The sequence below is a fragment of the Antedon mediterranea genome, chromosome 4, assembly GCF_964355755.1.
Source record: "Antedon mediterranea chromosome 4, ecAntMedi1.1, whole genome shotgun sequence".
Lineage (NCBI taxonomy): Eukaryota > Metazoa > Echinodermata > Crinoidea > Comatulida > Antedonidae > Antedon > Antedon mediterranea.
Window position 1 is genome coordinate 1,864,413 of NC_092673.1, and position 27,374 is coordinate 1,891,786.

General features: G+C 31.1%; 1 protein-coding gene across 7 annotated transcripts; it reads right to left on the reverse strand.

The window, feature by feature from the left end:
* Nucleotides 1–281: 281 nt before the first annotated feature.
* LOC140046165 (cGMP-specific 3',5'-cyclic phosphodiesterase-like) lies at nucleotides 282–27,071 on the reverse strand. 7 transcript variants are annotated; one of them, XM_072090707.1, is made up of 19 exons: nucleotides 26,782–27,071; nucleotides 25,747–26,599; nucleotides 24,076–24,234; nucleotides 22,962–23,051; nucleotides 22,375–22,515; nucleotides 21,196–21,261; nucleotides 17,997–18,061; nucleotides 16,882–16,945; nucleotides 16,247–16,438; nucleotides 13,008–13,151; nucleotides 11,321–11,467; nucleotides 10,945–11,052; nucleotides 10,056–10,165; nucleotides 8,626–8,713; nucleotides 8,185–8,285; nucleotides 7,196–7,412; nucleotides 5,848–5,931; nucleotides 4,421–4,538; nucleotides 282–2,258 (listed from the first exon to the last, which is right to left on the reverse strand). In XM_072090707.1, exons 2-19 carry the CDS (start codon nucleotides 26,398–26,400, stop codon nucleotides 2,035–2,037), a joined length of 2,772 nt encoding a protein of 923 aa, XP_071946808.1. In that variant the 5' UTR covers nucleotides 26,401–26,599; nucleotides 26,782–27,071; the 3' UTR covers nucleotides 282–2,034. The 7 variants fall into 7 exon arrangements, 6 of the variants coding, with proteins under 6 accessions (XP_071946808.1, XP_071946810.1, XP_071946809.1 ...); XM_072090712.1 differs by lacking the exon at nucleotides 4,421–4,538 and adding exons at nucleotides 3,600–3,649; nucleotides 5,107–5,191 and having other exon boundaries at nucleotides 2,182–2,258; nucleotides 25,747–27,071; XM_072090711.1 differs by adding an exon at nucleotides 3,600–3,649 and having other exon boundaries at nucleotides 2,213–2,258; nucleotides 25,747–27,071.
* Nucleotides 27,072–27,374: the final 303 nt, after the last annotated feature.

Here is a 27,374-nt window from a genome sequence, read left to right on the forward strand (position 1 = left end):
AAGTGACTGATTTATGCCTTTTTGGTTCCTCTAAGTTTTTCCTTGCCTTATTTAATGTCATTTGCTGTTAACTTGTTGTTTTTGTCTGCACCAGAAGGAGACTCACATAGTGACTTTGTCACTTTTCTACAATCCGCCAGACTGGTATCAGTTTTTTTTTGTGTTTGTATTTTTGATTGTATTATAATAATTATGTCTTCTGGAAAATAAATGAATTGAATTGAATTGAATATTGAAAAAAAATTTTTTTTAATAAAACAGTGTTTAGTTATTTAATTTGCTCATTACACTGGAAATGACAATTTTCTTTCTTTTCTATGTATTTTTTTCTAAGAAAAAAAAAATGACCAAAAAAAAATATATATGTATCAATACGCCCCACACACACAACCCAAAAAGGGACCATGATGCACACTTTTAGGATAAAACAAATTTAATTTAAACTAAAAGACAGTAAGTGAATTCTTGAATTATCAAATTTAATATCATTTTTTCTGAAACAATCCAAAATACAGTAGCTGTATTAAAACAATACTAAATTCAACTCAACACATTGCCACCGATCAACTCATATTAGCACCTATAAATATACATACATATACAATTGCACGTTCATATCATTTATCAACCAATCGAACAATACTAAAATGGCATCTCTGTATACATGCAAAGTTATAACATTTTAAGTTTTGAAAAATGAATACAAAGATTATAAAATCACTTTTTCAAATTGAAAATTATTGTAGTAAAATATCTTATTTTATATTACTTTAAAATTGAGAAAATGTTTTAAAGATGCATTTTGATTTAACATTTTTAAGATACGTGCGTCAAAAACCCTGTGCTTCTTATTATAACTATTCACACCCATAATATAGTTTGTAAGCGCAAGAAATTCTTATTCAACAAATCAAATATATTCAAATTAATAATCTTTATCAGGTAAATAAAGACTATATATTTTAGTTTAATCTAAAGCTCTGTCTACACTTTCAAACTTTATGTAACAACAAAATGTGATGTGCCCATATATGGACATGATGATGTCATATGACATATTTAAGCATATCACTACCATATTTGGGCACATCACACTTTTTTTGTCAATCTAGTTTGATAGTGTAGACAGAGCTTTAGATAAGTTTTCCAAAGTTTTCTAGTGTAGACAAACTGCAGAAAACAATTTAGCAAAAGTTTACTAGTTCAACTTTAGTCTGCAAGTTCAAGCAAACAAACAAACATTTGGTAAAGTTTTCTAGGTGACGTATAAAAGCTAATTTTAATTAATTTTACACTTTGACTAGGATTTGAACTCTGCATAAAATCATTAAACAAACAGCTACATCGTCACAATACATACTAAATACTCATATATTAATATATATACTGTACTTGGTAGATAAAGGTGTAAGATAAAATATCAGCAAGGATCTATTATATATAATTAAAATCAATAAATAATATTAGTTTAGAGAATATATCTTTAAATCAGTTACACAGTTCCTATATACTGTATGTAAAGTTTATATCAGAAAGCACAAACACAATTAAATATATTCTACAGATATATACAATTTTAAACAATTATGTAATTTGAATGTCCAATGTTACGATTTACTACACAATAAAAGATAAGAGCAGTTTAATATTCTTGAAAACAAAAGACTGATTTACACCATATACTAAGAGTGTAGTCAAATAGGTAATATAATACACTATATGCATAAAACCATACATGGTTATTTAAATAATACATCAACTTACAAAAACAGCTATTAGACTATAACTACAATTTTATACATTTAGTAATAAATAACTTAAAGATGCCTTCTACTGCATTGTTTAGTTAGTGACCACAATTGAATGGATTTCATTATACAATATATTTTTGGCCATTACCACAATTTAATGGCTTCAGCGATGTAATAGAACACATTTTACTGCGATTTTTCTGAGTTAGTGACCACATTTAAATGGCTTCAGCTATACAATAGAACACTTTTTGAGTTAGTGACCACAATTGGATGGCTTCAGCTATACAATGGAACACATTTTACTGCGATTTTTCTGAGCTAAAGCTTCTTTACACTGACTGCTCATGCTCACTTTACCATGCCCGCTTCTTCCACTGTGCATGGTAACATTGCTCTCTTTTTTACTTGCTATGTCAGTTTGCTTAGTAGATTGTGGCATGTCCTCAGCTATATCTTCATCCTGGTTATTCTGAGAACTTTGAGCTACATCTTCCTCTTTTGTTCCTATCAGTACAAAAGAAAAACATTAATTAGTAGTGTTTAATAATGTACATATTGTAGGAACCCAGTAGGAAATCAAAGAAACTTTTTATATTCATTTTATGTAGTAGATAAAGATGTGACTTTAATGACAAGTGTGTGTAACTTTATGAGAATTTATTTTAATTGAAGAAACGCATTATGTTCTTGATAATTTGTTTTTCTACAATGTCCAATGACGATAGTAAAGCGTGGTTCTCACTAGAGACGAAATGCAAGTATGTACAATGCAGGAGAGTTGTATATATATAGCTGCAGTCGCATGCTAAAATTTGAGTGTTTACTGACCAACCAACCAACCCTTCCGACCGCAAAGTGAGCAGTAGAGTCGTGTTGCACGCGACTAATAATAACATGGGACAGTTAATAATAACTAATAGTTAAAATCCATCACTTGTGATTGGTCAAATCATTTATGTGTGCTTGCGTTGTACTAATGGTTTGCAAAGCCTAGCTGAGCTATTTGGATATCTAGATATTCAGCATTAATAACTATAGTCTTGGTATCTGTGACATTAAGTAAACTGAACATTTTAGTCCACGCTATATATTTATCAACCATGATAAAGAATAAACATGAAATTAAATGTCGGTGCAATGTTAAATAAAATGATACTTCAGCTTTTGTAATTTTCAAGAGAGTCCATTTGCCGGGCCATAGCCATGTTCTGATCAACTCATGGCTTGGTTGTTGTAAATGCTAATGATATTTAATCAATGGGATAGATCAAGAGTGGTGATTACAGCCATGGTTTGAGTACAACTCTGATGATGTATGTTAGAAATTGTATGAATGAACATTATTATGTTAAAATGAACGGTCAGTTGCAATTAATCAAATTATTCCCATTGCTATTTTTTGCGATCAATAAGTAAAAGTTGAATCAAATGATAGACTAAAGTGCTATTTTTTGTTTGTATAGGTTTTAAAAGTTTGTTTTCAGTCATTGAATATTATGGTACAGTGAAAACAGAGTTACAAAACCATATTCTAATTGCTTTATTGTGATCAATAAAAGTTTAAAAAAATGAATAAACAAGTATGATGTGATTATTATTAAAAGGCGTTATATATGCATTTCTTGCTTAAGCAATGATCATTACTTTTAACTACTAATCCTGTTTTAACAGATTTTGTAATTTTTGATGCAATAGCTTACCAATACCTGTATAAATATTATCCCTTTTAGCAATAAAGCAAATTGTAAATGATGTTTTAGTACAGTTAATAATAAATGTTTAACAATGATATTTAAAAAAAATTAACCTCCAAATCGTGCAATTGTTTTTGTTAATAGAACTTACACAATTGTTTGTTCAGATTCATGTGAAATGTGGTTTAACAGGATATTAGTCTGTAAAGTATGAGAAGTAAAGAAAATGTCAACAGACAGTAATCAAGTAGACACTAACACAATAACAAACCATCCTGCCATAAACAGACAAAAATGGAAACAAATTGTGGAAAGCGTAATGTCGGAAGAAGAAGAAATCAAGTACACCTTATAATTTGACCTAGTAAAATGGTGGCCTGATAATTTTGTCTTGAGTCTAGAATGTTCTTTTTCAGTTCATTGACTTGCAGGAATATGATGTCTTAGCTCTGATTGACGCCGGGACAGCCTGCTTTGGGTTCTGTCGCCAGAATTGTTGGATCAAGCCTGTAGCCAAAATGGTTTGATCCAAGCTTGTAGCCAGAATGGTTGGATCCAAGCCTGTAGCCAGAATGGTTTGATCCAAGCCTGTAGCCAGAATAGTTGGATCCAAGCCCATAGCCAGAATTTTAAAGGGGGTTAATTTTTCAACAAAGGGTGCAAAACAGTCTTATAAGCTAGGCTAGGCTACTTAGGCCTAATTTATTATCACATTTGCTGCTGGTCTCTCAGGTAGAAAGAGCATGTGGACAAAAAAGGGGATTATTCAAACCCTTTGCTATGGATTTAGGATCAATCAATCTGAAAAAGAACCTATGGATGGGAATGTATTCAAGAATACAGTACTTGGTCAAATATGGCAACACATAAAATAACACAAAATATTAACTACATCACATAAGGCAAACACTGGGCGTGGTATTTGTACATAACGTAAACTACATCACAGACAACTACCTTTTCAAGCCTTACCCTCCACAGTTTCATCAGTTTGTACTTTAAGACTTTCATGCAAGTCTTGCCAACGCTGGCGATTATTTTGCAGCCCATCAAACATAGTCTTCAATGGACTCTTCATTTTAGCAAATGTCTAATGTTAAGAAACAACACAATCCAACACAAAAAAAGGGGTTAGTAAACAACAAGTATAGATAGTATTTAAATATCATGCAAGTTTATAAAAACATTATAAAATAAACAAAAAAAGCATTTTATATAATTTTAACATTATCATCATAAAATCATGCTAATATTGTTAGATAAAAGTTTACCAAAACTCTACACCAACATTTTCACTAGAGATTCCGACAAGAACTTGTATATATTTATTTATATTTCCTCTGGTCTAAGCATTCTCAAACACACTGAGAGTATATGTAGTACATTACAGGTTGGGCAAGATATAATTACCACACTAACAAATTATTTAAATACACTGTATATAGAAATCTGTAAACATCAAAATTGTGATTAATAAAGTACATTTAAAAATATTGTTAGTTGCAAAACTTTGAAACGTATTAACAAATTTTTTAAAAAACATTGTTAAAAGCAAAATTCCTGGAACTGGAGAGTTAGAGATTAACAAATATATAAAAAGGAAAAATCTCAAGCATAAAGAACAGTAAAGATACTTTAATGATTTTATTTTGGCTAACCGTCACTAATAGCTTGCCAGTTTTTGCGGTTGTTCATGACACCGTCATACATTGGCTTTAGTCCTGGCCAAATCTCTGAAAATGTCTACAGAATTTGAATATAACAATCACATGAATATTTCTAAAGAGAAATCATAAATATATTCTGCTCGTCGAGGGCTAAGCTACAACACGACGGATGTTTAATAATCACTAAGTACATGATCTGGCCTTCGGCTATAGTATTATACGAAATATCTCATTAAATATATTCTAAAAATAAGCTTTGAGAATTAGTTTTTTAAATTAATATACTGTATATGAAATAAGGTTGGAAAGAAAAACAAAGTAGAGTATATTCTAAAACAATTCAAATTATTATCAATTTCCGATTTGTTATAATTTAATTTTTATTTCAGCAGAATTCAATTTTTAGTTTAGTATCAAATGTTTAAGACAAATCTGGATCTAAATCTTAAAAGGAAAAACAAATATTTTAGTTACTAGATGCAAATTTATATATGTTGAAATTATAATTTGGTCTTGGTCACTTTCCCAATCAAATTTACTTGGTATAAATACAATAACTAAAGCTCTGTCTGCATTATCAAACTTTATGTGACAAAAATATGTGATGTGCCCATCGACATGATGTATCGTATCACTACCATATTTGGGCACATCACTACCATATTTGGGCATATCACTACCATATTTGGGCATATAACCACCATATTTGGTATAAATACAATAACATATTACCTTGTAAACAGGCATACAGATAGCATCAATGAATCCAACCTGCATCTTGGGAAGGTCGTCTTTCTTTTCTCTGTCCATCATGGCCTAAAAGAAAATAGTAATTTATAAAAAGCAAAAATGCTTCCAGACGTTGTTTGAGTTTGTGAAGATTATCATAACAAAATGTTTGTAGACGACGTCAGTAACCAAGTATAAACTTACTTAGTAATTGAGTGAGTGGCTGAAGACAGTGGAACCACTTTTATTATGGTTGTTAGTTTACCTGGTATAACCCAGTACAAACTTACAATTGGTTGTTGGTTTAACCCAGTACAAACTTACAATTGGTTGTTGGTTTAACCCAGTACAAACTTACAATTGGTTGTTGGTTTAACCCAGTACAAACTTACAATTGGTTGTTGGTTTAACCCAGTACAAACTTACAATTGGTTGTTGGTTTAACACAGTACAAACTTACAATTGGTTGTTGGTTTAACCCAGTACAAACTTACAATTGGTTGTTGGTTTAACCCAGTACAAACTTACAATTGGTTGTTGGTTTAACCCAGTACAAACTTACAATTGGTTGTTGGTTTAACTGGTATAACCCAGTACAAACGTACAATTGGTTGTTGGTTTAACCCAGTACAAACTTACAATTGGTTGTTGGTTTAACCCAGTACAAACTTACAATTGGTTGTTTGTTTAACCCAGTACAAACTTACAATTGGTTGTTGGTTTAACCCAGTACAAACTTACAATTGGTTGTTGGTTTAACTGGTTTAACCCAGTACAAACTTACAATTGGCTGTGTGTTTAACCCAGTACAAACTTACAATTGGTTGTTGGTTTAACCCAGTACAAACTTACAATTGGTTGTTGGTTTAACCCAGTACAAACTTACAATTGGTTTTTGGTTTAACCCAGTACAAACTTACAATTTGTTGTTTGTTTAACCCAGTACAAACTTACAATTTGTTGTTGGTTTACCCCAGTACAACACTTACAATTTGTTGTTGGTTTAACCCAGTACAACACTTACAATTGGTTGTTGGTTTAACCCAGTACAACACTTACAATTGGTTGTTGGTTTAACTGGTTTAACCCAGTACAAACTTACAATTGGTTGTTGGTTTAACTGGTTTAAGCCAGTACAAACTTACAATTGGTTGTTGGTTTAACTGGTTTAACCCAGTACAAAATTGGTTGTTGGTTTAACTGGTTTAACCCAGTACAAACTTACAATTGGTTGTTGGTTTAACTGGTACCCAGTACAAACTTACAATTGGTTGTTGGTTTAACTGGTTTTACCCAGTACAAACTTACAATTGGTTGTTGGTTTAACTGGTTTAACCCAGTACAAACTTACAATTGGTTGTTGGTTTAACTGGTCTCTTTCCATATCACCTTGTTCAAAGAACTCACTAGCAACCATTTCAGCAACACGTTGCTGTACTTCCCATGGCTTAGTTATTGCAGATACGTCACATGCTGTCATCATCATAGCGCGTAAAAGGTCACGATTATCGTCATTTGTCCAGTCAGGGTTGCCACATTCCACCATTTCAAAAAAGTTGTTACGTTTCCTGTACATATTAATACAACATACAATATAAGGCACCACAAACATATTTTAAATAACGCATGCTCTTTCGAAGTTGCATGTTGTTTAATGTGAAAGGGGTTAAAGTTCATTTAATCAACATGGAAATAGCTGTTCTGAAATAGAAAATATTAGTTATTAACAGATTGCCTAGAAAGTTAACTTGTTCTTAGTTCAAAAAGTAATTCACCATGGAAATAGAATCTATCGAACGTGGCTGAAACAATCGGCTAATCGGATACACCGGTTTTAAAATCACGTCCCCTACGGAAATCGTGCACCACTAGACTACGTATTCTCATATACAAAGATGTAAGACTTTCCACAAGAAATTATTCATATATTAATTTCATAAAAACTATGCTATAACAAAAATATATTTTGTATTTTTTAAATATTTTAAGTTACTGTTTTTATACTACATAATATTTTTGAACAGATATACAGAGGCCATATTTAAGAGCCCTAGCCCTGTTGGCATAATTGCTCTCTAGCCAATCTATTATTATCTCAATGCCGATCAATTAATAACGCCAATGCTCTGAAGTAGACCTCATGACTTAGTGTGTGAATAGCCATTTTAAGTTCTTGCGTATTATAAACCGTATGGTCAGTTTTATGTGAATATACTTGGCCTGAAGTTCCATTTATGCACTTAAAGGCCGACAATGTGTTGTTACATTGACAGATCCATTATCTTTATTAACCACTTAGAATTATTTCAAAGACCTACTACAGTATAAATTCAAACTTACTTGAAATAAAGAGCAAGATCTGTCGCTAGAATCGCTGATTCTAACATCTTCAACACAGACTGATAATCTTCTGCGGACAATGACTGGAAAATGTTGTTATTCTAGAAAATAATGTTTTCTTTAAAAATAATGTTTTTTTTTCAAAATAATGTCTATAATTTACATGGGCAGTAAATTTAACAGGATAAGGAAGGATAAAGGAGGAAAGCACCTGATAAGGGATCCACTTTGGGTTACAGGCTAATATATAAATAAGTAAAATGAGGGGGTGGGGGGGGGGGAAGGGGAGGAAAAAAATATATATACAGTATACAGTATGAAGCACATAAGTTGCTGAATCTGAACCGTCAATAACGGCTTAATGTTCTCAATAATATTAATAATAATATAATATACCAAAAGAAGACAGCAATATAATAAATATATCAATTCTGAACCTACTTCACTATTTAATATCATAATGCAATGATCAAAGTGATGATGCTCCATTACTGAGGTTGTGTACAGGAGAGCAAGAGGTGATGCTGTCCTGTAACAAACAAACAACAAATCCTTTTTATTTTTTTATAATAGACACAATAAAAATTTTTAATCTGGAGCTACTACAATTCTATCAATTTGCATAAATCAATAGCAGTGCAACATAGGTATAAGTTTTTTAAAGATGTATTATCCTCTAAAACAATGAAAAATGAAAAATAATAAATCAGACTTGTAATGGACATTTTGCAGTTTTAATAAAGCTATTTACTACTGTAGATTGAAAAGTAAAATCCTGCGACCTTCCGACATCAAAGTGTGTTGAACTCAATGTCATGCATATTAGATGCTTCAAGTATACCTAGCACTACCTTAATAATCTGAAATCCATTATGTAAAATGAAAAACACATTTGAAATGAGTGCCTGCTAATTGCTGACGGCAAGGTATAGAGTTTAATGTTGACATTCTAAAAGTAAATGGATTAAAAAGGCACAATTTGCATTTTGTACACAGTGGAAGAATTGCAGTTGGTCAATTAGTCTTAACAATATTACTTAAATGTGTCCTTCGGTCAAATATAATTAAGTAATTCTAGTCATTTAGGCCACTACAGCCAAAATATAAATGACACTACAAAAGTCACGTCACATCAAGACTTTAATAAGATAAATTATGGTATTATCATGTTTTGATGACTTCTCAGTAATTTAATTTGAATATGTGATGATTATTTTCTCTCTGTATTTTGTTATCTAGCATAGGCATACTGTTTCTTCTGTAATACTGCTGGTTTTCAATAAATGATAGGACCAAACTTGATTATTTTCTCTCTGTATTTTGTTATCTAGCATAGGCCTACTGTTTCTTATGTAATACTTCTGGTTGTCAATAAATGATAGGACCAAACTTGATTATTTTCTCTCTGTATTTTGTTATCTAGCATAGGCCTAACTGTTTCTTATGTAATACTTCTGGTTGTCAATAAATGATAGGACCAAACTTGATTATTTTCTCTCTGTATTTTGTTATCTAGCATAGGCATACTGTTTCTTCTGTAATACTGCTGGTTGTCAATAAATGATAGGACCAAACTTGATTATTTTCTTCATTTTAATGATACAGCATTAGACCCAGAAACATGCATGTTTACTAATAAACTGGTTTTTGATTATATTTAACTTTCATTCTGTTTTTGTGAAAGTGAAATCGGTATTTTTTTTCATTTCTTTCAGATTTGAGAGAAAATACATCTTTAAGAATGAAATATTAAATAGAACCTTCTTCTTATATATACACATATGATTACAATTGACAAAAGGACAAAAAAAGAAGCAAAAATAATCTTTAGCATGTGACATAAACCTGCCTAAATCAACACTACTACATACTTTTGTTGGAATGTGTTGTTGGTACCCCTGTGATCCAGATCATGACACAAACAAGCAACTATCAGCACCATATGCTCTATATCAGAGAACACATGTTCCATGTCACCTGTCTGAAAAACAAAAAGTGATACTATCTTTATAACTCCATATTTCTTAAGCAGTGTACACAAATAGACCTGTCAGTTCTGGTCTAAGGTGTGAAATTATACAATTATTTTTTTTTAAACACACATTAAAACAATATTTCATATCATTTTTTAATAATAATAATAATAATAATAATAATAATAATAATAATAATAATAATAACTTAAAATATTAGAAGTAGAAATAAACAGTACATCATAACTAAAAATAGGATCGAGTGATATCAATAAATTAATCTTTAAATACCTCATTACGTGATCAGATGTTTGCATAATAAATCTTTATTATTATTAATGTGTATTTACAAATCAAAATACCATGCTCAAATATAATTCACCTAATCCCCCTAATTTAGGCTAAATTCAGACAAAAGAGTTAATGGATAATTCCATTGTTAATGCAATTTAAGTATATTAATCTCACTGCCCATTTATCCCCAAATTTCATACCAGACCCCAGAGACTATAATCAGCTATGTACGGTATTAATATAAAGAAATCTCTATATTATGATATATGTTATTAACTATCTTATATATCTATCCTATATTTTTATTATAATTTAATTTCACTAAAAGGCTCATTAACATAACCAAGCGATAAAAATATATATTGATGGATATTGATGGATATTGATTGAAATTGTTAGGAATTGATGGGTATATAAGATCATAAATGTAAACACATCAGGGAGTATTATTACATATACAGTAATAATAACACACTATAGAGAGTATTATTACCTTCAGCATACAGAACATAGTTTGAGCAACATTGAAGGCATGCCTCCAATTATGGTAGAGAACAGCCCTGTAGTTCTTGCGTACACTTAATAGCCAGCTACACATCACCTAAGGCAACAAGCAAAAGAATTTCAAATATAAATAACCTGGTCATACTTAAATAACAACATAGCTGGCTGGCAGTCAATGTATAAAGCTAGTTTAGTCTTTTAAGTATGAAAATAATAATTAAGATAAAGTAAAACATAATTCATTATTTATTTTTTTAAAGAAAGAAGAAAGAACCCATCCTTTGGGACGTCTCTATTCAGGTGACTGAGACAGTCTATAATTAGCACGTCACTGTGAAATCAAATGCAATATAAAATAAACTTACTTCTTTTGGAATGTGAAATTTGCCAAGGAAATCAAACTCCATCATCATACTCAAAGTCGCTTGTAATGTCTCCTCCTCTGTTAGCTGTAGATCATCAAATTCAAAGGAATATAGATGTAGATCCTGGCATGTATTTGGTACAGCACTCTAAAACACACAAGTTATTCCTGATTATGATGGTAATTTAAAAAAAAATTAAAATTGAAACGTTGAATCATGAATTCTCTCATTATTTTGTTAATAAGTTATTTTTTTTTAGTGGCGGATCCAGGATTTTGTCCATAAAATTGTCCCCTAAAAACATGAAAAATGAAGATTAATTTTTAAAAAAGGACTTTGAATAGGCCATTTCACAGTTTAAAAAAAGTTAATCCCTTACATTGAAAAAAGACAAAATAAATGGTTAAATTCATCCAAACACCCATTGACTTTCAGTCAATTTTACTATTTTTTGCTTTAAATTTCAGTTTTTCCTGTAAATAAATTTTATTTCTGATCCAAATTTTTGCTCAAAATGAAAAACTATTATGTGACCATAAAATGGCATATTCAACAAACACAATTTTCAGGGTGACAATATATCTATTTCACATTGCTTAAAAGCTTTCTCCCAATGTTTGCCATCCTTCATCATAAAATCAATAGCGATTTCCTAATGATAGGTTTGTGTGGTATGATTGATTGAATTCAACGGTGAGTTGAAGCCAACAATTCACCCTTAATCATATCGCAATCAGAAATATAACGACGACAACGACGTTACTCGAGGTGCTTCACGTTAATTGACAATCGATATGGAAATAAAGTAGAAAGCAATCAGCTTTAGTATGATTCTTTAAGTAATTAATACTGTCTAAAATCAATAGAATGAGGTCAGGAATGAGCTGGAGATGCAACGAAAATAATTAAAACCAAACTCAGTTATACAACTACATTATTAACATTTTTATTTAAGGTATTACAAATTTAAAATTAAATTTCTTCAATAATTGACTTTACAATCGTGTGGTGGTTAAGCGAAACCAAAAATCATTTTATGCATGGATGAATAAATGAACGTGTATAGAAATGATTTCTCTCTCAGTTGTGTGCTTATTCCAACGCTTATTAAAAAAGGTTTAAAACGAGACATACTGTATCAGGAAATGAAATATCCATATTTGATAAATATTATGTTCAGAAGAAAATGGCAAAGTTGTATTTGGTGATCATCACAAAAGAAGCTGTATTCTCTTTCTTTTGTGATGATCACAAAATACAAATTTGCCATTTTCTTCTAAATATAATAATATCAAATATAATGCTTAGAATTTAAAGATGTGTTTTGCCCCAAAAACATGAAAAATGTACTATAAAAGCCATTTTGCAGTTGTAAATAGTTCCGTAGAAAAAAAAAGTAATGGCTTCTACAAAAAACAAAATAAACAGTTAAATGTGAACAAAAAAACATTGTCTGACACTGACAGACAATTTGTTCTTTAAATTACAGTTTTTTCAGGAAATTTTTTTGCAAATCAAATTTTTGATCAAAGTAAATAATTATTTTGTGACATTAAAATGGCATATTCAACAAAAAGACAATATATCTTTAACTTGACTCTTGAGGTCCTCGTGACAAGAGAAGATGCTTCAAAAGTATGTATTTCTGTGTATGAAGTATGAGTTTGAAACTTAAAACCTGACAAACCTGTAATCTGTTGATTTCATCGGGTTGTGCAGATGCATGGTATGAGAGCACCTCAATGGCAACCTTTTGTTTGGCCATCAGCAATGTCGCTTTCTCGTACATCTGAGTGTTGTGTATTCCAAGACCACAAAATATAGCAAATGTCTAACAATCAAAATTAAATAAATAAAATAATATACAACAGATATGAAAGTAGTGGTTATCAAAAAGGTTATGTAATGTAAAGCTCTGTCTAAACTTTATGTGAAAAAAAGAAGAAATGCCTATATATGGACATGATGATGTCATATCACTACCCTATTTGGGCATATCACTACCATATTTGGGCACATCACTCCTTTTTTGTCAAACTAGTGTGACAGTGTAGACAGAGCTTTACAACTAGAACTAGTAGCAGCTTATTTATTAAAAAATATGATTGATCATCTATAATATTTAACCATAATTATGGAACATTACACTACTTGATCAGAATACAAAATATTATATAAATCTGAATGCAATTAAAGAATTGGCAAACAACCAAACTAACACAAAAAAAAACATCAAAATTGAAAGAGAACATAACACCATATATTTATAATAACGCAAACAAGTATTTATGTTGAGTAGTAAGTTATTACTTAGAATTTAAGATAGTATAAAGCCATTACAGCACTCGGTAATAACGAAAAAGCTACATTAAAATACAGCTGTGCCTGTTTAAAATAATCACTCTCAAATGCCAAATTATCTTAATAGATATCTTTCAAGAGCGCAATAAAACTTACTAGCTTTGATTGCTTTTTGCATAAAATGTCATTATGTGTTTTCATGTGTATTATAAATAGCTACCCCATTTTCATGAAAGTTTCATAGTGTCACTAAAGCTACACTATCAAACTTTATGTGACAACAAAATGTCATGCCCATATATGGACATGATGATGTCATATCACTACCATATTTGAGCATATCACTACCGTATTTGGGCACATCACATTTTTTTCAAACAATTTTTCAAAACATTGACTTTATAGGCATAGTATGATTCATGTGAATAAAGTGATTGGTCAAACTTGAAAACCAAAAACACTAGTTTGATAAGTCAGACAGAGCTTAATAAATATTGTATTTAACTAAAATTAACTAAATTAAAACTAAAAGTTAATATATTGTATCATTATTTTTGAAAATATGTCTGCCTCAAAAGAACTACCAGACATTAAGGATAAACAGGTCTCGAACAAGAAGAAAACTAAAGTCCTTATAAATTTCTAAATCAAAAGTGTTATGTGCCTAAATATGGAAGTGCTATGCTCATATATGGTACTGATATGACATCATCATCATATGGGCAAATCAAATTTTTTTTTACATAAAGTTTTATAGAGCTTTAATGGGTACTAATGTAACTGAACTGAGATAAACTGCTAATAACACTCTATAACAAATGAGCAATATTCAAACAAAAATTCTATTCCTTTGAAAAATGTAGGTCAGGTGATCCTAGCAACAATTAATACGCAATCTTTTCAACTACAAAAACTCTGGCAAACAAAACTCTTAAACTTATACTCATACTACCAGTTTGGCATAGCAAACCAACAGAATAAAATTAAATTAAATAGAGTGTTAAATTTCATACTACTTTACTGCAGACAAAACTAGTTTTAATAAATTTGATATTTAGTATGTTTAAATTTAGACATGTAACGAAGGTGACATTTAGAAATGTCCTTGTTTAAATATGACATAAGCAACATGTAATGAGGGTGACATTTAGTGACGGTCTTTGTTTAAATGTAACACAAGGGACACGAGGGAAGGTGACAAAATTTGCGGACGGGGATCAATTATTATTCATTGGTCATGCTTGTATAATAAAGATAACACTAACTATTATAATTAATAACTCAATACATTTTTATAACATCATTCCAAAGATCATTGCTTACACATTAAGTCATACATCATATAAAATGTATAGAAGGTTTGTGGATAATGGTCAGTTATTATACATTGGTCATTAAAAGCCTTGTACACAATATGACCATGACAATTATTAATAATTCATTACGTTGATATGAAACATAGGAATTCTTGTGGATAATGGTCAGTTATTATACATTGGTCATTAAAAGCCTTGTACACAATATGACCATGACAATTATTAATAATTCATTACGTTGATATGAAACATAGGAATTCTTGTGGATAATGATCACAGAAATACTCAGTGGTCATTTTAATGGTAATGGTAGGTAATAAACTATGGCCATGGCAATTATAATTATCCTGAATATTATAACTCATTACAATACTTGATTGGAATCCAAGTTTATAATACAGTACAATCATGTTGTAGTATCTACAAAAAACTATACTAGTAAAACTAAAACAAATTTTTTGGGTATTTTTGACAATTCAAGAGAGTTTAATTAATATAACCGAATCTTGTACAGTATCATGTCTTGTGACAATAAGCATCCTACAGTGTTGTGTCTGCTGAGGGCAACTGGGAACTGAATTGAATTGAAATTTATATTTATACTGGGTAACCCCCTACTCGTCTCGAAAGATGTACTAGGTTCTTTAAAGTGCACATGAGCTAGATGTGTACACTGGACCTACAGTTTATAGTCCTTATCCGAGAGGACTCGTTCTACCACCAGAACCATGGAGTGAGTGAGCCTCGAACCCCTGCCGAGGTTATGCTACGTAATTACGGTTCCACTGTCTTAACCGCTCGGCCACTCACTCACTCTTATACTACCATAGCATATAACTCATAAATATTATTTTAGCCTAACTGTCTCAATACACTATACTACAGTATCCCACATGGGATGAAGATTGCTGTTAGAAGACTCGATACTGCAGGATGTTATTTGTTGCTAGACCTGCTACAGTAATATATTGTCTAATAAATATCACATATTGCGACTTTCTTTTGATAACAAACTATAACAAATAATACTGTAGTACATTTCCTATATAAATATCCTTATTTTAAAAATAATTTTGAAATGTGTGTAGTTGCTTTCTTGTAGATGCTTTTATTGTAGAATGTATTTTTTGGGGGTTTATTTCTTTGTTCTGTTCTGCGTTGACCAACGAGCAGGTGTTTAGCACCTGTTTGGTCTTTCCTTGCTTTTTATATTTGTTTTGTCTTTTTCTTTGTATTGTTTGTATATGGCAGAAATTGAATAAATAAGTAAAGCATTTGTAGATGAGAATACACCAAGAATAATGTTTACCTCAAATGTAGTTTCATCTTGTTCACTAAACATGCTCCCATTCTCCTTGTTCAGAAGTTGCGCTATGCCTATTACAACACCTTCACTGTTGTATATGGGCATGCAAAGAGCTGTTTTGATTATGAATTCTTTGTTTACTGGACATCCTCCTTTAAATTCTGTCTGAGCTTGGAAATCACAAATGTTCAACGTCTATTTAAAAATAATATCGAAAACATTTTTATTTATGTTTGCGTATTGCACTTTCAGACTATTCTATCAAGCTCTGTCTACACTATCAAACTTAATGTGACAACAAAATGTGATGTGCTCATGGACAGGATGATGTCATATCACTACCATATTTGGTCATATCACTACCATATTTGGTCATATCACTACCATATTTGGGCACAAAAACTTTATAAAAAATGTATTTATTCCAAATTTAATTAGTAAAAATGTCTTACTTTTATATTCTCATTACAAAATCTTGTTAATGTCATCAGGGAATTGTAAAATTTCACAACTCTCTAATTTCATACTGTACAACATGTATATAGACATGCTGAGTATGTGTGTGTAAATAAATAAATAGTGTGTTAATATAAACATGCCGTTGACATGCTATAGTTATCTAGCTATTGGATACTTACTTGTTGATTGGTAGCCACATGTCTAGCCATTTGACTATGGACTGAATCTTTTACTTGCTCAGGGCTTTGGACACAAAACATAGCATTATAATTTTAATCATATCATAAATAATTATAAACATTAAAATCATATTTTTTCATTACAATGTCTTTAGAAAGTAAATCCCCTTTGATAATACAAATTCTGATAATTGTTTAACCGAGTGTGAATTGCGTGAGGGCGTGTGGTGCAGTGTGTTGGATGTTGGATTACTGATCGTGAGATTGTGGTTTTAATCCAACTCTCGCCGCATTGCTTGTATCCTTAGGCAAGATACATTACTTACATTTGCCTCTCCCAGGTATATAAAATGGGTACTGGTTAGATCAAGACACAACTTTGCGTTGATTACTAGCTGCATTATGGGAGTATGTTCCATACGTGTTTGATCCAAAAATGCTTGGGGTAATAATGTGTAGCGCATTGAGAGCTTGCTTATATGCGCTATATAAGAATGAACTTTATTATTATTATTATTACTGAACATTACAATTACTTCAGCGTAGGACAGAACATCTCATAAACTAAAAATAAAATTCAGTTTTGGCTTTACTATACTTTTTTTGTTTAAAAAAAATAAACTAAATTTTTCTCTTATTTAAAATTTATACAAATACTATTTTTTAAAAGAATTTTGTGATCACTAGCATGTAATCGACTGGTATTAACAGATTGCAATTGTACAACATCACAATTTGACAGAAAAAAAATCTTTTAATTTTAAAAAGGTCAGGAAATGAATACAAATTGATGGATTAACCAGGTGAGATGAAGATTACGTGAGTTTAAAACAATTACAGTATATGACCACAGAGCAGTGTATCAAGCGAGTGAGATAAGATATCAGGTGTGTATGTATCTAGGCAACAGTCAATATTAATCAAACCTTCCCCGATGATGATAGTCAAATATTGTAGCACGATAATTAAAGTAAACATACTTTGCTCAGTCAATTTTAACTATGATACAGATTACATTTACATTCAATACGTCAAACATTTCAAAAATGATTAAATTACTCAAATTCAGAATTAGATTATCATTATTTCATAAATTGACATTGCGTTTACTGTACCTTAAGGTTGTAATCTCATTTTTTGATTCATAGCACAAATCAAACGCCTTGAAGAAACTCACTTCCTGTTTAAGAAGAAAAAAGACATTTCAATGACAAGAATGATAAATATATCATTTTATCTGTATCTAAAAAGCATGAGCAGATGAGGATGATAGGCTAAAACCTCTTTCACATCGCCAAGCAAAACTCCAGAGTTTTCATACATCAGCATTTTGTTTGGTGTGAAATAAAAAAAAAAACAACTCCGGAGTTGAGGAACAGGGACACACACCGGAAACGCACTGATGACACACCAAGACGCAATATGAAAGGTACCAATGTGGTTCACGGTCAGAAGACGCAATATGAAAGGTATCAATGTGGTTCACGGTCAGAATGTTACAGTACCCTTGGCCGAACATTTATCTATTTAATTGTATTTATCATCCAACATATAGGGCAGTATTTAATCTTTTTTTATTGCAAAACTTGCAGTAAAAAATTGATTGATGTGAAATGGAATCTCTCCAATGTTGAATTTATTTATGTTGATTTTGAATTGAATTTGATGTCTACGGAGTTTATTCACGGTTTTTTGAAAAAATGTATTATTCCTCCTCCCCTCCCTTTTGAATAGTTAAAAAGACGGACAATCCATTTTCACATTCTCTCATTCCATTTCACTATTACATAATTTAATTAATCTTGATTAATAAACCAGATTCAAATTTATTATTATTGCAGGAAAAACAAGTAGTTACTGCAGTAACTGCATTAGAATACTACCTTGAAATGATCTAAATCTACTCTAAAACAGTGAAATTTAAATATATTTATATATTTATATACAGGTTATAATTCATTTCAATGTGCCTATGAAGAATAGCTAACTAGAGTATAACAATAGCAGCATCAATTTAGTGTTATCAAACAAAGCAGTACATAGTACGTTTAACGTAGGTGTGTCTTGATAAACATAGGAAGAATAAATTAGTATGGTAAACATGATACAAGTACAGTACATTCATTAACATTCTTTAGTAAAGACATATCCGCATACTAATCATGATGTTGTTGATAAACAACCACCCAACATTGAGAAGGGCCGGGACAATATATCCTTGTTATGATAGCACTGGTATTACCACTACGGTCAATTGTCTCTAGTGTTTTAAAAACATATTTCTCCTCACTCATTTCATTGTCTCCTTAATAGGGTGTCACCTAAACAGGGGTATCCCAGTGTGATCAATGTGACCTTCTGTATAAATTAACAGGCATTACAAAATATTAAGTACAATTTGTAGTGGTGGTGTATTTTGATTAATAATCATAATCTAAAGTACTGTAGATTTAACATTTTTTTAAATAAAATTAATGTTAACTTCTCAAAAAATCATAATGAATGATTGTGGGAACTAGAATTATTTCTGACTATTGTGGGAAAAAACCTGACATATATAGGCATGTTTCGGTTTTCTGATAGTTGACTGTAAAAAACAGGTTTAATGGTGCCTGGGAAAACCTGGACAAATACAATAATGGTCTATCTATACAGTTTTAATTTGTTTTATAAGTAGTATATAAATCAAGAGGCAATCTGCCACTGCCTCTTTAAAGTGAATTAATTTTCAAAATTAACCATTTGGTGTACGTGCTGTAACTAAGGCAGTAATAAATGAGGTATATGGACATTTTCAAATCACTCACTACTTAGCACAGTATGTAGTATAGTTTAAATTGCCGAGAAAATAAAAAATTCATCCACAATTGACGTCAATACTTGACTTTTACATAATATTAATCAATTTGTAATGTTCTTAGAGTTCAACTCAACTAATTTTCTATTTTGTTGTAGTTTATTTTATATAATAAAAACAATATTACCACGGTAGTGAAGATATAAAAAGAACATTAACACAATACAACTTTCCTTTCCGTAAATAAAAAATTTTTTTTTGGCCAATTTCAAAAGTTATGCAGCATTAAGTAGGATTACCGGAACATTTTTGTTTGAACAAAACAGATTTTCATGACATGCACGCAATCACCAGCCCACGTTTGTGGTTCTACCTGGAGATTATGCAAAGGCTTAGTCCTAAAATTGAGACATTAACTTACGATTGACACACATGCAGGACAGTAACAGAAAAGGATATGTCAATTTCTGCTCAAATGGAACATTCATTCAGTTTCAATACCAATTTAAAAAAATACAAGATGCCGTAACAATAATTATAACACAACTGAGAGTATCCTTGCTATCTGATTGGTTATTTTTGTATCACATGCCGTTCAGTATTAGTTCTACTAAAGGGTAAAAGTGATATTCAATGGTACTATTAAATGGTACTATTGCATGTTTAAATTTTTTTTTACATTTTGGAATACGAACCTAGCGTGCACTCAATCATCTATAACTCTACTATGCATCCACAATTTGAGCGCTGCTTTTCATAATGGCCATAGCTTTAAACATTGATTCAAGTAATACTAGTAACAGAAAATTAATTGGATGCAAGTTTACTTTAGAATATCCCTGTACAAGGTGTGTTATAAAACAAATAATTTCATTGAATGGAACAACTTGTAAACATTCACTAAAAATGCAATAACAATAATGTAGAATAGGCAACTAGGGTGATAGAACAGTGTATACTGAAAATATCAAGAAACAAACAAGCAATTAACTGAGTATTGAAGTTAATAACGATTAAAGATGAATCATTTCTTTTTTTTTTGTATAATAAATGCCATTTTTAGTGGACAATACATCTTTAAAGAGCTACACAAAGAACAATGAAAAAAATAAGAAAGAAAAATAATTATTTTCAATAATAATGTATTAGTAGAGAAATTAATAGATTAGAAAAACAATAATAAATGTTAACACTAAGAATTTAATTAATTAAGATTTAACAAAAGTAATACTGGAATGTTAGAATTACGGGAGCATAATGGGTTTATATATTAGTAAAGCTTGGTTTCCACTGGGACGCAAGGCAAGCACATCATCGTAACGCAAGTCATTTGACCAATCATAACGCAGTAATCATATAAATTGTTGCTTGTGATTGGTCTGTTCACCTGCGTTGGACTTATTACGTCTTTGCTTTGCGTTCGAGTGGGAACCAAGAGAATCAATGTTTATATTGCTCTTTAGACTAAAAAAATAATCTAACAAGACAAATAAAACAACAAAGTTAGGTAAACCTACCTCTTGAGATAAAATTGGTTTCTGCTGTCTGATTCCTACAGACGTCTCAAAAAGACTGTGAAGTCCCTAGTACATAATGCATGCATGAAGTGCAGACGAATTAATGAAATGATTTTTGTTGTGATATATACAGAAAAAGTGTTTTATGCGAACATATAAAGAAAAAAATATTGAAAAAAAAGGCACTAAGTGATGCAAAGAGTGTTATAATAAATGTGCAGGGCTGACAAGAGAGAATCTTGATTATTATTGAGATAATTGATAATAAACAATAAAATATGATTTATAGTTGTCCACCCAGACAGGACAGTCACTGTCTTCGTCTCTCACTTTCCCTTATGAATGACTAGTGTAAAAAAATGTTTTTTTTTCTTATTTTTTTTTGTATCGCCATTGATATCAAATCACAGATACATACAGCATTGTCATTTTATCAGTAATTTGCCTTTGGATTTATTGTAATTTTATGATAATATACAGGGAATAATTTCACCAGTGTAGCAGAGCAAAAAGCTATACAAAACAACCTTATTGCTAAACATTGTGTAGCATAAAATAAAAAACTATGTTTCTGGACTCAAAAAATCAGTTTGATTAGCAATATTGCTAAACAAAATTTAAAATGAAATTTTTCACTGATATACAATTTGAAAAACCTCTTGGCAGCCCCAGATACAGTATGGTGAGGCATTTGGTCAGTAATGAATGGAACAGAAGCATCTTTATGAATACAGAACTGTTTGTATATTAAACTAGTTCATATAATATGTTAGTTTGCATACTTCTTAGACAGACTACCGTCTGAGATCTCCCTCAGGTACTCAATACAATAGTAGGTACTTAAGCCTGTTGTCACAACTACTTACCTTTACCCTTTAAGTATGTCTGCTCAGCTTCTTAAAAATCATTTTAAATATAATGTCTTAAGTTTTATAAATCTTGTAAGACTTCCCTTTAAATTCCTCATTACTTTATTAACATCATATAGTGGTGCTTATAAATTAATGAAAGTGCGGTATAATAAATAATTGAGATTTTTCATAGTTCTATTAAAAACCATATTACACAATTGTGCAATGTTATGACGTACATTTGATTCATTTTTAAGATGTGCAAACAATACTCAAATAAAGAAGATAAGTAGATTTCTGAAATGGAATACTGTTAAAATAAACTCACCGACGATTGGTGTGTCTGTAGTATAAACACCATACATCGTTCGCACCTTAGCAACTCCATAGCTTCTACCATTATCTGGTTCACTACTTTTTGAAGATCCATCTGTTCTTCAAAAATTCCTCGTGCAAGTTGAAGCATCATCTAAATTATCAAATTAATAACTATTTTATATTGTTTGGCAATCAACTCCTAGATAAGTAAATGTCTTTAGTATTAGTAGAATAAGCCAAATATGTAATTCTTTTGCCATAGGAATCCCAAGTTAAATAAAGCAACAATGTCCTTATGTTTTGAAACATTAATTGGTACCTAGACTAGTAATTTACTACTTTTCATGTATTTTATGTGTGTCATTTGTCGTAGCAAGTACCGTACTCTGTGATTGATAGAACCCCACTAAGCTTGGGGACTGAAGATATATTTCCCCTCCCCCCACCCCTCAATTCTACTGTATCTATTATACAACCATTTTCAGTAAGATTGGTTTTTTTTTCTGTTCTTATTTATTCATTTATTAACTTATTAAGTTATTTACACAAAGCAAAATTTAAAATATGATAACAAAATGTTTATAATACTAATCTTACCTGATTCCTTTTATATTCATTAATTGAGATTTCAAAGAGTTGAGCATTTATAATGCCTATCCCACAAAAGGTAAGGTAGTTTTTGAATACCTAAAAAGTATAAACAGATAAAATGAAACTTTATCTTTATCAAAGTAGACAACTTGCTAATAACTGTCAGAATTACATAGCTGCGACATTCTTGACTGGTGGTGCCCGAGATTTCCGACGCTAGTAGAAATACACTATACACACAATCAACTTTACTTAACTAATTAATTGCTAATTTTTAGAGGCTGTCACTGTCATAATATTCTTCATATAAAGGCCAACTCAAACAGCATCGTACAATGAGGCCCGACGAGATGACTGACTGGCACTCACCCTCTGAGTTGGCCTTTAGGGACAAAACTCAAGAGCAAGAGACGTACAAATAAGGCAGCTTATTTTTCGTGCCGCATCTTTTAGGCAGTTATATTAGAGGATGGAAGCATTTTTGCCAAATAGTGTGTATAGCTGGAAAATTGTTTGATTTGTGTGTACGTTTGAAGATTGAAAATTGTCCAGGATGCTTTATAACTTTATTTATTTTTAAGTCACAAATTTTAAAATAAAATGATTAATACGACAATCAGAGGGTCCAGAGTGAAGAGTGAGTCATTATGATTCAATATTTTGAACTTTAGAATATTGAATAATTATGAATTGTCTATAGTTTTTTTTTTTAAATTTTATATTATAATATGACAATGAAGTATATTTGAAGCAAATGAAACTAACACATTCAATTTTATTGAATGTGATGAATATTAAATTCTTCAGGCTGTTTTCAATCAATGCAAATTAAACTATAAACTTGCCCATGGAACAGTTTCATTGGATTTCCATTTAATGGATACAGTAAAGGTAATACCGAGTAAGTCCTTACTCGTATTTGTGTCTCATCAGAATTAAAATTTAATAACAACACATGAAAGGTTTAATTTAAATTTTTCAATGTCATTTAAACCAATCACATTAGATAATAATGATCAAATTGATGGTCAGACGTGAATAACAGCCTTGTATTCATTCATTATAGTTTCATGATTATTCTTTGTCTCTGTAGGTGAAGACAGTATTTAATGGATCTAACCTCTTCGTCTTTAGCAGTAAACTCATGTGAACCAGTGATCTTATTCATAACCTGTGCGACGCCAATCACTTCGCCGTCATGGTTACAGATTGGCATACACAGTATACTGTGGGTCTTATAACCAGTCTTTCTATCAACTTCACGATTGAACCTTCGGTCCTGAAATATCAAAATAACATTTTTGTTTAATGTGAGGGTATGTGTGCGTTTTAAAGTGTTACGGTTCAACGAACAACCTCTGAATTTACACCAAAATAAATAATAATACCGGTAATAATAATAATAATAAATCATAAAACCTAGATGAAAAATAAAATAAATAAAATGAGTGTTTAAACTTGTACACACTACTTGGAGCTCTTCTTCCAATGCTGTTAGTGTTCAAGCTTAGTTTTCAATAAGATAAAATCTAAAGACATAGGTACTGTATGCAAAATACAAATGGATGCAAACATTTACCTTTTTGACTTACAGCATGGCAAATCAAATCAAACTAGGCCTAGTCAAACTATGTTAAATACAGTATTATTATGTTTCTATTAATTTGTTTGTAATTTTACTTTTATGGATCAAAGATTCCGAAATAAGGATTAAATGAATGAATGAATAAATAAATAAATGCACAAAATAAATAACAGGTTATATTGCATTACAACAGATTGTTTCTTAAGTAGAAACCACACTAATTAAACAAGTTTAATCATGATATTTGTGTTTAATGATGGAACATCGCATTCTTTGATCAAACACTTAATTGTTGTCTTACCTTTTTTTATCTACACAATTAATGTTCACATCTACATCAAAGCTACTCAACATTTTATTAGTTAATTAAAAAAAGGCTAACTTTTTACTTGGATACAAGTTTTAATAATAATAATAATCTGGCTTGAGTTTATTGACACAGCCAAGGTGTGTTCTAGATATTAAAATCCATTATTCATTTTCCAAGTTCTGCCACTTGGAAAAAGCACTATAGTTTATGAACATTACAGAATTTTAAGTCATTTTTTAGCACATTAGAAAATGACTGTAATTGTATTCCCTTGAATTATCTGAAAAAGCGCTTCATAATATTTTTATTTCTGCAGAGTTGACTTGATAATTATCTATACTTTGATTGAATGTTTTATCTACAGAAAATCAATGGCTGGTGGGTTAAAACAAATTTTTAATGGCATTTAAAAAGGCAAATATTACGAATTTATAATAATCTCTTTATATTGTCAAAATGTAAATTAACAATTTTGGCCCATAGGCCTATTTGAGGATACAATTAAATAACTAAAGATATAAGCTTTTATGACGTCACCAATATCAATTACCATATATCCTTGGGTATAATCCCACCACAAACAGGCATATCTCCCGGTATAGTCCTAGTATTGACTTTTGGTCTGGATGTAGGCCTCTCTCTAGCCAGTTCAGATGAGTTTTTACAATAAATGCTTACCAATCATCTTTTCCTAAACCTGGGTTTTCCCTAGTATAGTCCCACCCCCAAAGTCAGCCTACTTTCGTGTTCTAGTGAGGGGGAGGGGGGGGGGGATTATACCAGAGGAGATAAGGTAGGCTATTGCAGTAAAATTCAGTAAATCATTCAAGCAATCAAACAAAAAATATAGTAATTAATTGGCAAAATACAATTAAATAAAATTTGATAGAACTTACCTCATATGCATCTTTTATATTGACAGTCTCTTTAGATTGTGCTACATGTCCTGCAATTCCATGACCAAATGGTATCTTAATTTCTTCTTCAGCAGTGTGAACGGAATCTTCCACGGTTGAATGCTCTGTCACATCAAATAGCTTTGAAACTAAAAATCGCTGATCTTTTGGTCCCCGAACAAGAAACAAACTACATCGATCTCCGTTGGTCAGTATACTAACATTCATAAGAATTTTGTGACACAGTGTGTTCAAGTCAAGTTCATTTGCAATATCCCGGATTAATTCCATGAACAACTCTTTTTCATCAAGTTTGGCAAGAGCACTCTTGTTGCTAAGTTTACGTTTTCCACCAATACAGGTCGGCGAAAGTAAATTTCTAACATTTCCACTCATGCCAGTAAACGACTTTCTGAAATTTTTAAGAAGTGTGCCCCTGCTTCCAGACATTTCTGGCAGAGAATCTGATGCTACACCTCCTGTAGGAAACATTGACTGATCTTTCTTGGAAGCAAGCCAGGAATTAACATGCTCATATGTAGCTTTAGACTGGAATATTTCAGCCATAGCATTTGGATTTTTGTCCAAATATTCCTGGACTTTCTCAAATGTAATTTCATTTGGCGAGTTGGACTGTTTTGTAATACTTGCCATTTTTAACAGATATGTCAGGTCTTCTAAGCTTAGCGGAGTAATGTCCAATCCGTTGCTTCAGTAATTAATTTCCATCATCAGCAACAAGAAAGAAATGCCTACCACCTAAGCCCAGCTTATCAACCTACTCCTCAGGAGGCTTAGCCTAGGGCCTAGCTTAAAATCGTGACCGGACAGTGAACGTACAGCGCACACAAAACTATGTAAACAGACACAAGTTTATTATTGATTGATGAAAGAAATGTCAATATTTATCAAGCCCAATAACATATTAAGCTGGATTAAAATCCCTTATAACCGTACTCTCTGTTGGGAGATCACATTTATTCCCAATAAACAACATAAATTGCTGAATATAACGACAAAAATAGTTTCTATTACCTACACTCTAGGCTACATGAGGCTAGGCGCTCTGTTGATTTGCAGCAGCAGCAGACAAACTCGATCTCAGCCTCCACACTGTACCGCCAAAGACACACGATCTTTCGCTAACTACAGTGCGTAATAAGTTCAGATTCGTAATGAATATTCATTAAGGTTCCTAAATGTACGAATGTCATTGGTTTATTGATATGACTAATTAAAAAGCAGCAATGTGATTGGTCAGATGGTAAAACTCGAGTTTAATGCGTTAAAAAAACTTTTTTTTTGTATTATTCTTTCGCAAATACATATAAGTATATATTCATCATTTTACTCTATACGTATATAATAATAATAATAATAATCTGTTCTTATATAGCGCATATAAGCAGGCTCTCAATGCTATATCTTCATACAATTTGAACAAATGGGTATCCAAACTGGAATTAAAGTAGACTAAAAATAAAAAACTGACATAAAAACTGTGATCCTAATTTTACATTGAAAATATTAAAGTCATTGTTTCCCTTTAAAAACGGTTTACAACTGATTCCAATTGTTTTCACTTCAACTGTTTGGATTTTTACATTGAACTAATAATTCTAATGTTT